This window comes from Opisthocomus hoazin, chromosome 2 (assembly GCF_030867145.1).
Source record: "Opisthocomus hoazin isolate bOpiHoa1 chromosome 2, bOpiHoa1.hap1, whole genome shotgun sequence".
Classification (NCBI taxonomy): domain Eukaryota; kingdom Metazoa; phylum Chordata; class Aves; order Opisthocomiformes; family Opisthocomidae; genus Opisthocomus; species Opisthocomus hoazin.
The window spans coordinates 25,055,074-25,071,304 of NC_134415.1; the positions used below are offsets into that span (position 1 = coordinate 25,055,074).

Sequence of the window (16,231 nt, forward strand, 5' to 3'; positions counted from 1 at the left end):
GAAAGCTTGACACACCTTCCATGGATTCTGAAAGTTGGTTTCCTCTTCCATGAAGCCTTAAGAGTACACTGACCCACAGAAGTGGGGACGACTTCTCCGCTGGGAGAAGACTTCTTGAAAGAAATGTGACAGAAATGATGTGCCCTTATAAATCAATTACAAACTTCACGTTTGCTTGCAGAATTAAAATTGAGTTTCTTGTGTCACAGATAAAGGACTTTATGAGCTTCTGCTCTTTTTGATGTACAGCTGAGTGCTTAGTTGTTACTATCTTTTGCCAGAGATATAGGCTGTTACTTTCGAAACAGCATAATACCTCAGCAAATGCAGTGCATAAAATAAACTGCAAACAGAAGGTGATGATGAGATTAAAAAAAAAACAAAACACTTTTTCCTGATTTTCAAAACAAGATACTACTGCTCAACAGCTCTATTACTTACCCTTCCATCTTTATCCACTCCAGCTAACTGTCCTGTTGCAATTCTAATTTTGTCTGGATGAACTGCAAGACTAAGACAGACAGAAATATGACTTGCTTTTGCTGTCATAGGTCTTCAAAACTGAGAGGTTTCTTGTAAATTTCTTTTTCTTTCTCAACAGCAGCCCATGAAGACACCTATGATCCTAAATCCCACTTTTCATGAGACAGCTTGAATGTTTCTCATCAGACTATTTCATGACACGCTGTACTGATGGGTTGATCAGGCTCTTGTGATGGCTGCTGGCACACAACCAGCAGTGCCTGAAGAGCCACCTCCCCACGTGCTCTGACAAATCTAAGGTTTGCTCTACACTGGGAGTCTGCTGTAACAAAATACACATTGTCTCATGATGAACTTCCTACATGTAGTTATGTGCCATATTTATAAACACTACAGCATACTTTATCCATAAACCTACAGATAAAACCTATACAGATAGCATGAACCTGGGGAAAAAAGGAGCTGAAAAGTTGGCTGAGGGCTTGTGCACCCAGGAGTCAGGGATTACTGCCACTTGAAAGGAGTTACTGATGTAATTGTACTAACAAAGTTCTCCAGTATGGTGCACTACTAGTGTAAGTAAAAATCTGCCTTTGCTTACCACATTTTGCTTTGGAGCTGATGTGAAAAAAAAAAAAAGATTTCAGAGTACACATTCTCTTAGACCTAGCGATTTTTTGATTGATCTTCTTATTTGCTTTCTCTGTAACATTACAAAGGTGACGAAAGCCATTGAAACAGGAAAGGAGGAGCAAGGGGGAGCCTGAAGAGGTCAGAATGATGGACACCAAAAGCATTTACAGTTCAGTCTAGCTTTCTGAATGAAAGTGAAGAACAAAAGACTGACTACATTCCTCCAACAGGACGCAATTACAATTATCAAAGCAGAGCCAGCAGAAAAGAGGTTTAGATGGCAGCTCTTCTCCATTCCGGTACAGTAGGGAGCTTATGTTTACCATTACATTACATGCACTACTCTCCAGACCAACATCGTAAAGTCAGCAACTGCCTTTGCACCCACAATGACATTGCTTTCAATTTCCCTGCTTCTTTGTTTTGTTTTGCAAACATCTTTCTGATTCCAGACATTCTTAATACTTGGATGGGGCATCCATTAAAAAAAGTGAGAAAATTATTCCTCAGTTTCCCATTTAGTTTTCTAATTCTCCCTTAAGACTACACCTCCGCCATACCGCCTGTGAATCACTGGTTTAAAATTAGGCTGACAGCAATTTTTAACTTCTGGGACATCTATTTAGAATAATCTATGCAAAGATCCTTTCTCTAATCTGGCACTCTTGCATTGTCTATATATCCTGTTTTACATTTAAGCCAGAAACCATAAGCTAGCACAGACTGCTCTAGCACCGTTCATTCGTGCCATGTTTACTACAGTGAAATCTACTGTGAGGAATGAAACAGAAAATAACTACAAATATGATGACATTAATGAGCTTATACATACAGTAGGAGAGAATTAAAAAATACATTTCTACATTATTGCACACATACTTACATGCAAATATTATATACTAACCATTTCACACAGTCTGTATGACCCAAGTAGTGTCGTTGAGTTCTCTCCTCATAGTTAAATAGTACCACCACTGATGCTATGAAATATACAATTTCTCCGGTAGGAAGGAGGTAAACATTGGCTCGACAGTCTCTTCCACGATACCCATAGCTATACATATTTTTTTTTAAAGTCAAGGTCTTCATAATCACTGTACACCACAAAAAAAATCCCAAGGTTTTTTTTTTTGTTTGTTTGTTTGTTAAAGGATTCCTGGGGAGCTCTCATGTCAGCAAATACCTTTTATGTTTTAACTCTGGAACTATAGCACAATTTCAGTAACACAGTTTAAAAAAACAAAACAAAACCGAAACAACTGGACTTCAGGAAAGCAAATCTCTTAAAAAGTAACATTCATTGATGTCAAAAATAAAATATATAAGGCACACTGAAGTAAAACAAATACAGTGTTGTCATCTTCTAAAAACTTCCATGTGAAGTTTCATTAGGTAATAGCAGGACTCACTGTACCGGCTTAACATTTTTTACAGCAGCAGAGCTATGCATCTGTACCCCAGGCACCAGTATTACTTCCATTTGGCCTTTTAAAACAAGCGTGTGAAAATTCCTAATGCCCTTCAGAAAAAGGCAAGCTTCTGCACAGCAGCTGCCAAGTTCAGGAAATATTTCTTTAGGCTGTTGTAGAGTATTTTTAAAACAAACAAAACTCAAAAGGAAACTGACACAGAGAAAAATACTCTATCCAAATCTACCCAAAATATATAAAAGGGATGATTTTTGTAGGAAACTTGCATGACTCCTAATGACATTCAGAAATTTTACACACTGCAAACTAGCCTTGGTTAGCCCTGATCAAATGTTATTACAACCCGTTATTTCTCTGAAACAGGTGCAGTTTTCTTTATCTAGACTATTAATGTGGCTGTCTGCCTGTATTTCAATTCCCAGGGTCATGTGCTATTAACATCAAAATTCAGACTTTAAGCATAGCTCTTTAGCCTCAAAAAATATAATTTTCCTGTTATGTCCAGCATTTCAGAGAGGTCCACACTTCAGTGCCAAGTAATACATCTGCAACAGTAAGGAATATACGCGAAATACATTCAGCAACTTTGGCTAAAGGATTCCAGCCTTAGATCCCAGTTAATCAGGTAAATAAAAGGAAGTCAAAGACCCACATGCAGAAAGTTGGATGGATGAAGCTGGCCCTTTCTCATAAATGAAAGCAGGTGCAGTAGTCCAAGTTTGGGAGTATTTAAACTGACACCTCCTAAGCTGACAGTCTGGCCTCTTTTTGTTGGAAAAGGGCTACCTTTCTACCAACAATACCACCACGTACCTTCCAATGCCACCCCCTCAGCCCCAAAAATCCCCCATCACACTACCTTTCCTCTTCTGCACTCCCATCAAACCACAGGATCGCTGTACCACAGGAAAACTCGCAAATTTAAACACATGCTGCAACCAAACAATAGTTCAAAGAGGGACACTGCATTCAGTTGTCAATTAAATTCCTTAACAGTACAGAAAACGGATTTGTATCTTGCTTGTCTTTCGTTTATTACGGAAGAACACCATGGCTCCTCTGAAGCAGAGGTTATTCACTGGCTTGCTTAGCAAATAATATACAGAGAAATGCTGATACAACACAATGCTGAAGACAGAAAAATAAGGATGCCTCTGCTTCTCCTTCATCACTACTTACTTCCCCACTAATTTTTTCTCTTTCTTCTTCTTTTAAACACTAATGGAACAAAAAGAAACCAAACCAAAACAACCACATCACTGAACTTCAAAAACGATGGGCTACAAACCAATGAAAATATTTTTCATACACTGCAGCATGAAGAATGCTATTCTAAATGCCTTCTCAGAGGAGAAAGGCAGATCTTGTTAATCTGCTGTATACAAAAGAGATTGTATTGATAAGGATTTATTGAGATTGACATCTTTGAACATTCATCCTAAAAAGTAGTAATGACTTACACAAACGCTTTCCACAGCAGATGTCTACTATACAAAGCTAATGCTAAGTATTTTGGCACCCACCTTCGAGCTCTGGCATTCAAGAGGCTGCAAAACAGGGTCACGTTTTCTCAGTCCATTCCTTTCCTTTACCCCTCCTACGTAATAAAGTACCACAGAGCAGCTGCATTTTCTAGGAACTTGTTTTTTACGAGCATGTAAAGGAACAACCTGTTTCTTAGGATAAATTTTTTGCTTTCTTCGTTCTCCATCCCAGACTATCTTCAGAGAAACTGAGAGGAGTTGTTGCTCCACAGCACTTCTTTCCTTCTCCACACACTCAGAACAAAGCAGCAGATATGTTAATACAATAAGTGAGTCACTCTCTATAGAAAAAGGGGTGACAACTTTGAAGCTTAATTTCCACTAAATTTCAATATTAATCTTTCAATCAGATGGATCTTTCAACCAGGGAAATTCTTCATATTCTGAATATTTCTCACCAATTACAAGGACTGTTTTGTCACAAAATTTGATATGCTTAAAAGCTTCTAGTTTGGGGTTTTTTTTGTTTTTAATTGGCTGAGAATAGCCATGGCCCTCATCAAAAGTGATCCACTGTACACCCCAATTCAACAGTATATCTACCACTGACTTCAATTATTCTTAGAAAGAAGAGCACCAGTGCTAAAAATAATCCTATAATACCCTCCAGAAACTGAGCTACTGTACATTGGAATAAAGAGTCTGTAAAGTCACTGCCTGTCAACAGCAGCACTGACTGTGACCTCTGTAGCTGCTAAATAAGCCCATTTTGCTATTACTCAGAATGCCAGATACGCTTTAACCAGTTCTGAAGTGCAGTAAGGAAGATTGCACCACAAAGTTGACATTAGATCACTCAGGAGGCCAGTGAAGAGCTCAGACTTCCCCATGAGCTACTGTATCTTGCCAAGCAGCTTAGGTATTTCTTCAATTGACAGTAATCTGCAGGGCAGACAAAAGCTAAGTGTCTTCTGTTGAATCTACAGTACTGGGTATCAGTAGTTGAATATACCTTCAGGACACAGTTCATCTAAACAGGACACCCCCCTCCCAAACCAACCAACAATAAAAATAAAAAACCCAAACAAAAAACCCACAACAAGAACCCTTCTGTTCTTGTCTTGCTCATAGCTGATCAGCATCTTCCAAAACAGCAATAACAAAGAAAAACCCAATGATAAACAATCAATCATCCAGAAGGCAGAAGAACTAAACGCATTCAAAACAAAACTTATAGACTGAACAATTCAACACTCAACTGACCTTTCAGCTGCAAAACACTGACATTACTAAAATATTCTGTCAATCACTGTCCCTTTTTAATAAGATGTGCGGCCTTCAGTTTGTCATCATATTTGGAAGTTAGGGCTGACTTGCAGATTTCTTCCCCTTGCTAAACCTGTGCATGAAGTACAAGATGTTCTGCTGCTGTTATCTTCCTGTCACCAAAACTGAAGAGCAATTTTGTGCAACTTCACAGGGAAAAATATTAAGCCCTCAAATTTTATTACCTTTTCCTCATTGCTTTCTTCACCACTGTATCCAAAAGATACCCTACGCTCAAAAATATACTGGTGTGATTTAGGATGACATTTCCTTAAACAGATTCCAAAAACATATGGTCAGTCTGTTTAGACTAGATTTATTTCACTTTAATTAGCCCTCAGCAGGAAACTGGTTTAACCTGAACTTAAGGTCCTTGTACATTAAATAGTGTGTCCACACTGGGATTTCCACCTACTTAAGTGAGACTGTGATTTCATGATCAGTTTTCATCAGTCCAAACTCCTCACTGCTGCTGGAAAAGTAGATCTGATCTTCCTCCAGTATGCTAGTTCTAGCCCTTGCATGTTTGTGGGGCAAATCAAAATAATCAGTTGATCCTGCCGAAAGTTAACGCCACAAAAAAAGATTACATTCCAGCTAGATCAGTGACCAAATTCACTCCACAGTCATACGAGTACCAGCACCAGCACCCAAGAGCTGTGACAACAGGAAAGCTGGGCACCACAACTTTGCAAAGCATGAATAAGAGCTCCATTTTTCTTCCAGTCAGGCTTTTAATGCAAAACTTTCCCTCCTTTCTAGTCTAAGCTTCCACAGTGTCACTGAATAGTTCAGAGGACATGAGCTTCACAGCTGCTCTTCATAACCCAATACCCAACATTATTTGTTTCAAACATCTATTAGTTAATAAAAGCAGAATAGAGAAATCTTCCTTCCTAAAAGTAAGTAACAAGGGGTGACTTCAAATACACGTATACCTTAATCACTGACAGATATGCTGAGGGGTACAGGCAGCCTCTGTCTGTACATACCCTGACATACGACAGTGTATCATCAACATTCCTAAAAATCTTCCTGCTTTCAGCAACATCAGAAGGATCAAACTTGAGATTATAACACCAACTCAAGTGCTGCCTAGACATGTTATTTAACTGAAGTATTAAGAAACTTAATTATACAATCACAGCTTACTGGAGGAATCTGCAGCGATGGCAGGGAGTGACAGGAAGACCCAAACTTGTGCAGATGCACATCTCTTATAATGAACTTAACATCTGATCTACTAAGCCTGGAGAAGTGTTTTCAGCCACACATGAACTAACTCCATCCTTCACATGATAGTTACATTTAACATATATTATTCTCTAAGAAGTGAACCCCTTCGCTTAGGAGCTGAAACACAGAAGTAGTGCAAAGAACTCTGCAGATGGCTGCTTCTGCAATCCTCGCTCGAAAGGTAAGGACAAAGAGAAATTCTGGATCTTATTCAAGATCTTCCATAGCTCTAAAAGCTCCTAAAAATGAACACAGATTGAAAACTAACAATGTTCCTGAACACAAAGCCTACATTAATATAGTGGGGGTGCGGAGGGGGAGATTTTTCAAACTCAGTAACTTTCCGAAAACACTTACTTTCACACTAAAATTGCAGTTAGTTTCAACAGAAAAACAAACAAATAAAAAGTACAGCTTTTGCGTGCCTATTTATTTTGCAGCCTAAAGCCACACTATAAAGTGGCTACAAACCATTTTAATTGTTATATTAAACTGAACTTTTTTTCCCTGCTTAAAAGTAATTTTTATCTCTGAACAGAGAAGGCACAAGACCAGATTCTAAACGAAAAAAAAGGCAAGACAAGACAAAAATGGAACTGCAAGTAGTTACTGATATCAAGGATACACCCACTCCAGTTTTAACTTTTCAGGAGGCAGCTCTGTCCTAATATCATCGTAGTTTTCTACATCAGAAGGAATGAACATTGTGATTGGTCGACCCCGCATGAACATCTTGATATATTCTCCCTCTGTTGAAACAAAAAAGTATATTAGTCCTATGGCAAGTTTACACAAGAAATAAGTACAAAAGAAACAAGTAATAAGCACAGGGATGCAAATAACACTTGCGATATAACAACTATTTTTGAAATGAAAGCTTGGTAAAGGCCCAGATTTAAATTTTTTTTTTTTTTTTAAACGGAACACTAAAACACACACACAGTAAGTGTTAGTTGAACTTGTGATAGAACAGACTGGGCATGTAACATTTTAGACATGCAAATTAAATAACAGGCAAATTTCAAATTACAATCTGAAATTGAATAACGAAGTAGTCAGAATCGCAGAATAAGGTATTTCAGGTTGAAGTGGACCTCAGGAAGTCTTTAAGTCCAACCTCTGGCTCAAAGCAGGGTCAGCTGCGAGGTGAGACTAGGTTGCTCAGGGTTTTGTCTGGTGTGGTCTTGAAAACTTCCAAGGATGGAGATGGCACAACTTCTTGGCACCTGGCTGTCTGTCAGCACCCCCAGGGCCTTTCCCACAGAGCTGCTCCCTGCAGCCCCTCTGTCCCCAGCCTGCATCCCTGCCACGGGCTCTTCTTGCCCCCAGGTGCAGGCCTTGGCATTTGTCCTCGCTTAATTTTGTGTGTTTCCTGCAGACCCACCCCTCCAACCCGCCCAGGTACCCCTGGTTCGAAGCTCTACCCTCCAGCATATCAGCTGGGCCCCCTGGTCTGCTGTCATTTGCAACACTACACTGTTGCCTGCCCCGGGTCGTTGCTAAAGATGTTAAACAGGACAGGTTCAGCACAGACCCCTGCAGACTTCACTTGCTACCTACTGGCCAGCAGGCAGAGCACGACCCATTAACCACGGCCCTCTGAGGCCAACCATCCAACTGGTTCTTCTACCCACGCAGCTGCCCAGCCACCCAAACTGTAACAGCCCAGCTAAGACACAAGGACACTGCAGGAACATGTGTCAAAAGCTTTGCTGAGGAATATCACCTGAAACTACATATCATTGCAAACAAACACACTAGCCTGAATTATTAATTTATTGAAACCATTCCAATTGCATGCTACTGCATATTGCTTCACATCCTCAATAATGGAAAGAAGCAACAGCTCCTAATAACTCCAGCTGCAATACTGTCTATAGCTGTGACAAAATACATGCGTATGTCTGTTGGGGCATCTGAGCACTTCACAAGTGTTCAGGAGTTCCTTTTCAAGGAACACGAGATTATTTTCCAGCAGAGACAATTAATTACAGAGTAGCTGAGTGGCTTGGTCAAACACATTAGCTAGTCGTTGGAAGGTAAGTCATCCGGATTTAATGAATACATGATTGCAACTAGTATATCAGGTGCTCTACAGGAGTCTTCCCTCCACACTACAACAATAATAATTTTCTAACTTCAGAAGGACAGAAAAGCCCATGGAGGCTTTGAAAAGCATTTATACCCCACCAACACAGCAAAACCAGCACTGAAATGCTGTTAAACTATGGTTAAATCAGGCCTCAAATCCACAAGGATTAATGCCAGCCTCCAACATTGCTGACACAGGAATTTCATTTTGAAAAGCACTAATGACAAAGATCCACAAATTTCACTGATTTTGCATCAATGAAACGGTAACTTGTTATCGCTCCAACTTCTTTAGCAGTTAATATCCATTGTTAATGCAACTAGTATCACAAACCCAAAGTAATATAATATTCTGCAGTGAATCTGGAACTCTGCTATTTTTATGAGTAGTAATTTGAAAATCACAGCAGACAGAGGGAACCCAAAGTTTCAAACCAAAATGTAAATAGTTGAGTAGGACTGGAGTAGAAGCATAGCTATGAATTACCAATATAGTATTAAGAAATCTCTCATTGCATTTGATGCAATCAATATTGAACTATAAAATCAAGATCTTTAAACAGTTACTTTCGTCTTTCAACAGACAAACATGAGACAGGCTTCCCATAAATGCCCAGGGAACGCTTGTAAATATTCCCCAATTAAGTGTAAAATTATTACTCAGACTGCATGAACATGCCATCTACATTTTGCATTCCCTAAAACAACTAAAATCAAAATCAGGAGAAACTCAGACTTATTCCCACAAAATTACAGCTTAACAGCTCAAGTCAAACTTGGAGATCTAAGAAGGCAAGGAAAAGCAGGTAATTTCAATGACAGCAGAAGCAACGTCGACTCCAAAACAGCCTCTTGCTTAAAGAAATATTTTAGAAGATGCAAAGATCAAGAAATAATCGAAGCTGTGAGCAAGACCAACCTCAAGCCAGGGTCTCTACCCTTCTCTGAATTTGAAACACCCCTACAATACAGACTGCAGAAACATATTCGATATCACTGCAGTCAGAAGAGAATGCAAGAGACAAAATCTGTAACTATTTTCATCCACTAAAGACATAAACCAGTCTTGCACAAAGTTTGGAAATGAATTCTTGACACACTAGGTCTTTCTTCTACAGCTAGACAAGCTGGAAGACTGACAATCATCAGTCTAATGAAGCAAAGTGGTGAATGTTCTAGGTTATTTAAAAGAAGTATTTCTGATCACAGAGGATTTTTATCGGTTGTGTGAAATTCTGTGGAATACCACCCCAGCTCTGAAAACACTGGAAAGCACTAGCTTTGAATGCAGAATTGAGGAACCTAGCACATGCCAATGACTTGGACGGCACTGACACAGACAGGAAAAATCTATGATGACCAAATCATATAATATATTCAGTAACTCCTACAGCCAGAGAAAGAACTACCCATGAGCTTGTGTGGTTTTAACATCACTTGTCACAGGATTGCTCAAACTTAACTAGGTCAATGAATCCATGTACCTGAACTTAAGCTAGTTAAAAGTATTCTACTACGTGCGTGATACTCGCTTTGAAGATTTCACAACACATACGGTTCAATTTGTGAAATACTTTTTTGGTTTTCTTCTCAACACACTATTGTGTGTTGAGATGATGCTTAACACTCTTGATGCTTAACACTTTTATCAACTTATTTTTAATTGTTTGATGGAACAGACCACATTTTATCAAATTTACCAAGTTCCCACATTAAAAGACGACAGTGTGACTCTTTTTCCACTTCTAGTGTGTTCAAGTCAACCTTCTGAGATCAAGAATTCATTTTACCTGAATGTGTCGCTTTTGAGCCCGATGGCAGGTTTATTCTCCACTGGAGGCAAGACAAGGGAATTATCCTATGACAGTTCAAATACAACTAAAAGCTAATGTAAAAACCCACACAGGCTCAAAAAATAATTCCTAAATAGAAATGGTAATAATTGAGCAATGTAAAACTAATACATTTGTAAATATTTTTCCATATTTAGAGTATCAATACAATGAAAGTTGAGCCATTTAAGTCTGGTGTCAAAGGAACAAATACCAAGAAGATGAAAAACAGTTGTCCTGCTTCTTTCTAAAACAAATACAACTCCTCTGAACAAGAACCCTGTGAGTCCATCCACTGATAAGAGTAGAAAACTTGCCTCAGATCAGATACCAGAGAACAAAGAAAATAACTTCCCAGCAGCTATATTAGAAACAATAGTTATTTTACCAAATGTGCATTGCTTAATCGCATTGCTGAGAAAAGCTAAAGATCAATGTTGTCACTAGTTTGACACAAGTGTTTAGATAATTACTCCAAACTAGTAACATGTCTAATTTTCCACCAAAATAGTTTTTTATAGTATGTATTTTACAGAGATAAAATAACACTGGCCAAAACCAACAGTAACACATGAATAATGACCTTTCTATTAAAATCTGGTGCTCACACTCTTATAAATTAAAGCACAGCATAGCCTGAGGGTATTTAGAAAAGACCATTCATTTGTACAAGTCAAATTTTTGATTTTACACTGTGCTTGGCAATTCTGTTTCCACAAGATCAATGCAAAATGACACCAGAAATTTAGGATCAAATTTCTCACCACTGCTTAGATCAGTCAAGACAGGCTGCAACTGAGATTCAAATGGAGGGAGGCAGTCGCACCTGTCGGACTCTGCAGACAGAGAGATGAAGAGCCCAAGAGGAATTCAGTCAGGTCTTTGGCCAGAAAAGCAGAGGCTCTGCTGGAGCTCAGGGAAAAGATTATCTACAGGGCATTCAGATACAAATTAGCTCTCTGAACTTCCCCATCAAAGAAAGAACATTTTTTTGTTTTTATTAGCTGGCTGCATGTTATTCAAGATTACCTTTGAAGACACATATTTAACACACTTGTTAGAGACACACAGGCTAGGTATAACTTGATTAAGCCTCTCCCTACAGAAGAGGAAGGATTAAAAAAAAAAAAAAAAAACAGACAAACCACTGAAAGATTTTTGTCTAAGACTGTAAATATCCTTTTGTCAGAATAACCTGCAGGGCAGATATAATATTAATGTAAAAATCTTTTTAAATACTAGAGAGGATGGCAGCATATCAACAAAACCATTCTCAAACAGCATCTAATTGCCTGAGGCCAAATACTTGTATTTGCAAGTTCAGAAAACCAGTGATTTAACTCTTTCATAGCACACTGGCTCAACTGAATGCTCAAGCGCATCAGACTATCTGTTTGTTTCCTGCATTCTCACTATTTCCAGGTACAAAGCAGCATGTCAAGACTTTTTTCTCCTCACTTGCTTGAAAGAAAAGAGCCTTGGTCACGTCATAACAGACGTAGGTAAGGGGAGATAAAGTCAGAAGTTTTAAGAGTAGGGACACCTCCCGCCCCCACCCCCCAACAATTCTGGTACCTACCAGCCTGCAAACAGGGATGGAAGTAAAAATTGTCTACCCCATATAAACAGATGTTCAGACCCCACTACCCACTGTGCAGAAGCAGAGAGGGGCCAAGGATGGGACAGGAGGAGATATCTGAAAGGACCTTGGGGCTTGCTAAATTAATTAATCTGACTAATCTGCAACTGAAGTATGGATCAAATCAACCTAAAAGTACAGCTGAAGCTCTGTAGATAGCACACCCAGTTGCCGGGGATTGTCCATGCGACACAAAAAGGAACAGCTCTCGCCCAGGGTTGCTACAAAAGGCAGCATCAGTACTCTGGCTTCAGGGGCCAGCTCTGTGCTGGGAACAGCTGTAGCTGCTTTTGTGCAGCTTTGAGTTCAAATTCACAGCCTCTGCCAGACTCTGCTTGGCTCCGTAATAATTCGCCTCTGGAGCCTCAACAATCTCTTTGCACAAGTGCCAGGGGACACAGGACCAGCACTCCCAATTTTTGCTCCCAGGATAGGCTCAGGCTCATTAGCCTCATATGGGAGCCCTCTGGGTGTGCCAGACCCAAGCAAACTCCATGCAGATCCCAGCACTCTGTGGGATCCCCAGGGGTCTGGGGAAATTACTAACTCAGCCCCAAAGATGCAGAAACACTTGATCTGACTATACCACAGCCCCAGTCATCTGAAGGGACACAAAACAGCGCTCAGGGACAGTGGCACAAAGACAAAGCCCAGCGACTTGGCGAGGGCCCACCTGAAGGTGGATCCGAGCGCTGATCAGCCATGAGGCTCTGCAAACCCATGCCAGGAGCCAGAAGAACATCACAGCCTCTCAGCTCCCAGGAGACAGTAAAACATGGCCAGGTTGGTTGCTTTTTGTGCGTGTGACAGCGTGGCTGTTAACTTCAGCAGAGGTCTGTCCATCTGCTGTCTGAAAGCGCATCAGGTGAGCATGAAAACTGCAGTCATGCTCTTCCCCCTCCTAGCATTCATTTTGCAAAAATAAAAACACCCCGCTATTTAACTCTCTTTTTGCGTGATAAGGTTTCAGTCTGTGTCCACACCACCACAAAATTTACCTTTTATGATTGTGGGTGGCTGTAACTATATGCAGTGTTATAGAGGAGGACCCATCAGGGTTTTGATGCCTTAACATTTTCCAGAAGGCTGCACATCTCCATTAGAATTACTTCTGATACATCCTGGGATTGCCTTTGTGTTTTCGTAAGTCAGTGGTTCAATCTTCATGTGACTAACAAGCATGTTTTTCCTCACCATTTAATTCTGGTAGACAACGTGCTTACAGCCAAAACTTTGCTAGCAACTCCTGCATTTGTGATCTTGCACTTTGAATAATATAATTTTGTCTTCTACTACTCCAGGCCTCAGGAACATCTAGGTCTTACTGTATTAAAATCTCAGCTTCCACTGTATCTGTTTGGTCTCTCAGCTTCACGTCACCAGTGAAATTTCATCCGTGCTCCTACTTTCCTGTGTTAAGTTCATTAGTTTAAACACTAGGTCAAATAGGTCCCAGCAGGCTGCACGCAGATGTTAGCAACCAGAGCATCTACTGTGGGTTCTTTGAAAATTTATAGCCTGCTAGAGCAATGTCAGTGAAATAAGGTGCTGCTGCTGAGAGGGAACCCTATAAGTCTGTCTGATCTGCAAGGAAACACGTGCATCTTCTTCCCTGACAGTCACTGTAAGCCAGCGTACTTACCTTGCATGCACAGAAACTGTTGGTAAGGCATGCAACACCAAGAATCCAGGACTAAAACTACAGGCAAATAAAAAATTGTAGACAAACAGTAGACAGTGGCTGAAAATTTTCATCAAAGCCTCCTTGTATCATAGAGAGGTTACCATTAATAATCTTTTAATCGGATCTTATACAACAGAAAGAGAAAAAACAACAACAAAGAAAAAGCAGCACAAAAGTTACAGCAAAATTCAACCTCAAACCACGCCTATTAAATTGGTCTTGAAAGAAAGTTCAAAACCCAGCAATTCAGGGAAAGCAAGCTGGAAGGTAAGACCAACGCAAAACACTGCCGGTGATAACAGCCAGCACAGATATGGCAATACAAACCATCCAAAAGGCTGAAATTAGCGCTTCCACTAAGTCAGCACAGAAACTCATGCAATGACACTTAAGCAATTTACTACTTTCTGTGAATCACATTCTTAGGGTAATAAGGATGGTTCTCAGAGAAAAATAATAAAAATAACAGGAACTGAAAGGAGAAGAAAAAATATCAAAGAAGTCTTTGCAGATTAACTAAGAAGTATCTACAGAGAAAAGCAATTCAGGAGACATGAAAGCTACTGTTCAGATCCTTCAGAAATTTGAAGACAGTGACATAACAAAACCAAAATCCTCTTGGTTTCCAAAAAACATGCCTCAAAATGAAATTGTCAAGGAACACACAGTAGTTTCCTAGCAGCATATGAGACGCCCTCATCCTCAATTACTGATTTTGTCAACAAAACTGACAAAATACTAGAAGAACGTTATTTTCTTTCACATTATTCATTAATTCATTATTATTTAGACAGACCCTGAGGTAGCCCCGCAAGTCTGTACTGTAGTTAACTGCTCTTCAGCTAGCAAGTGTACACATTATAGGAAGTCTAATGAGCATGCAATAGATTTTATACACGCACATACACTCACATAGGGCAGATAATAGTGAATAAAAACCAAAATTATCTGTTTGTCTATACGGTTGTACGTTTAATTGTTAAGGAGTAAGGCCTCCCCAGTTCAGGAAAGACAAGGAACTACTGGAGAGAGTCCAGAGGAGGGCTACAAGGATGGTGAGGGGACTGGAGTTTCTCTCCGAGGAAAGGCTGAGGGAGCTGGGTTTGTTCAGCCTGAAGAAGAGAAGGCTGAGAGGGGACCTTCTAAATGCCCATAAATATCTTCAGGGTGGGTGTCAAGAGGATGAGGCCAGACTCTTTTCAGTGGTGCCCAGCGACAGGACAAGGGGCAACGGGCACAAACTGAAGCATAGGAAGTTCCACCTGAACACGAGGAAGAACCTCTTCACTCTGAGGGTGACAGAGAACTGGAACAGGCTGCCCAGGGAGGTGCTGGAGTCTCCATCTCCAGAGATATTCAAAGCCCGCCTGGACATGGTCCTGTGCAGCCTGCTCTAGGCGAATGTGCTTTGGCAGGGGGGTTGGACTAGATGATCCCCAGAGGTCCCTTCCAACCCCTACCATTCTGTGATTCTGTGAATCATCACAATAGTCTTACCTTGCAAATTATTAGTATTTTTCAGTTGGTCCCACCCCATCTAGTTTGAAAGAGCAACATGGACCGATGCATCAAATCCCTCAGCTCAGTTCTACTTGTTTTAAGCATCTGAATCTTACCCTTAAAGTGAATTACAAGCAAATGAAAAACGCCAGAAGACTCCAACTAGCTTGGCCAAACAGAACTCTTTAATAACATACAATAAACTACCACATCCAGAGTACATTTATTAATCTGTCTTCACCTTCTAGTTGCTTGACCAGTGAAGTTATGCTTTTTAATACTACAAATAGCTTCTTTCCCACAAGCTTTCTGCTTTCAGGCCTGTGTCCAAGAACTCTGTAGGACCACTAACCTGAGGGACAAAGGCTTAGAAGCCTGTTTCTAATTTAAACCAGTGCTAACAGCACAGAGACGAATACAACCAAATCCAGCCACCATGCCCAGACCATTACATTTTGAGTTACATTGGAATTAAAATGCAACTGCAGGTCTGCCATCTCTCACCCTAAGCTATGTGTTAATGCTTGCTGAACGTGACAAGCGGACATGCTCTGTTGCTATTGAGCACTGGTGCAATGCAAACCACACAGTCGAAAAAAGAACATGACACAAGAGATTTGCTTTGGTTTGGAATGATTTTACAGCTTTGCTTTGTGATTTCTTAATAGATCTTTGGTTATTAATTACATATAACTTTATATCACAGTTAAAATCCTGTTTTTGCATGTACCAAGTGACATGAAGAATCTAGGTATTAACAACTGTCACTATTTGTATTAAAATAATTCAAGCTGAATACTAAACTCTTTTTATTAAAAAAACAAAAGGATTCAAAACGAGCACTGGACACAAACAAACTCAATAAGACTGTATCTAAATGCTTCCTCCTTAAA

At 40.0% G+C, this 16,231-nt stretch overlaps 1 protein-coding gene across 4 annotated transcripts in view; it reads right to left on the reverse strand.

Annotated features, from left to right (window-relative positions):
* Positions 1-16,231, reverse strand: part of EML4 (EMAP like 4) — a 171,203-nt gene that overhangs the window by 35,507 nt on the left and 119,465 nt on the right. For all 4 annotated transcript variants that reach the window (XM_075412910.1, XM_075412909.1, XM_075412907.1 and 1 more), the window contains 3 exons: positions 7,218-7,341; positions 2,021-2,170; positions 442-511 (listed from right to left, as the gene is read on the reverse strand). In XM_075412910.1, coding sequence (XP_075269025.1) covers positions 442-511; positions 2,021-2,170; positions 7,218-7,341 — 344 coding nt within the window. The remainder of the gene's footprint in view (positions 1-441; positions 512-2,020; positions 2,171-7,217; positions 7,342-16,231) is intronic.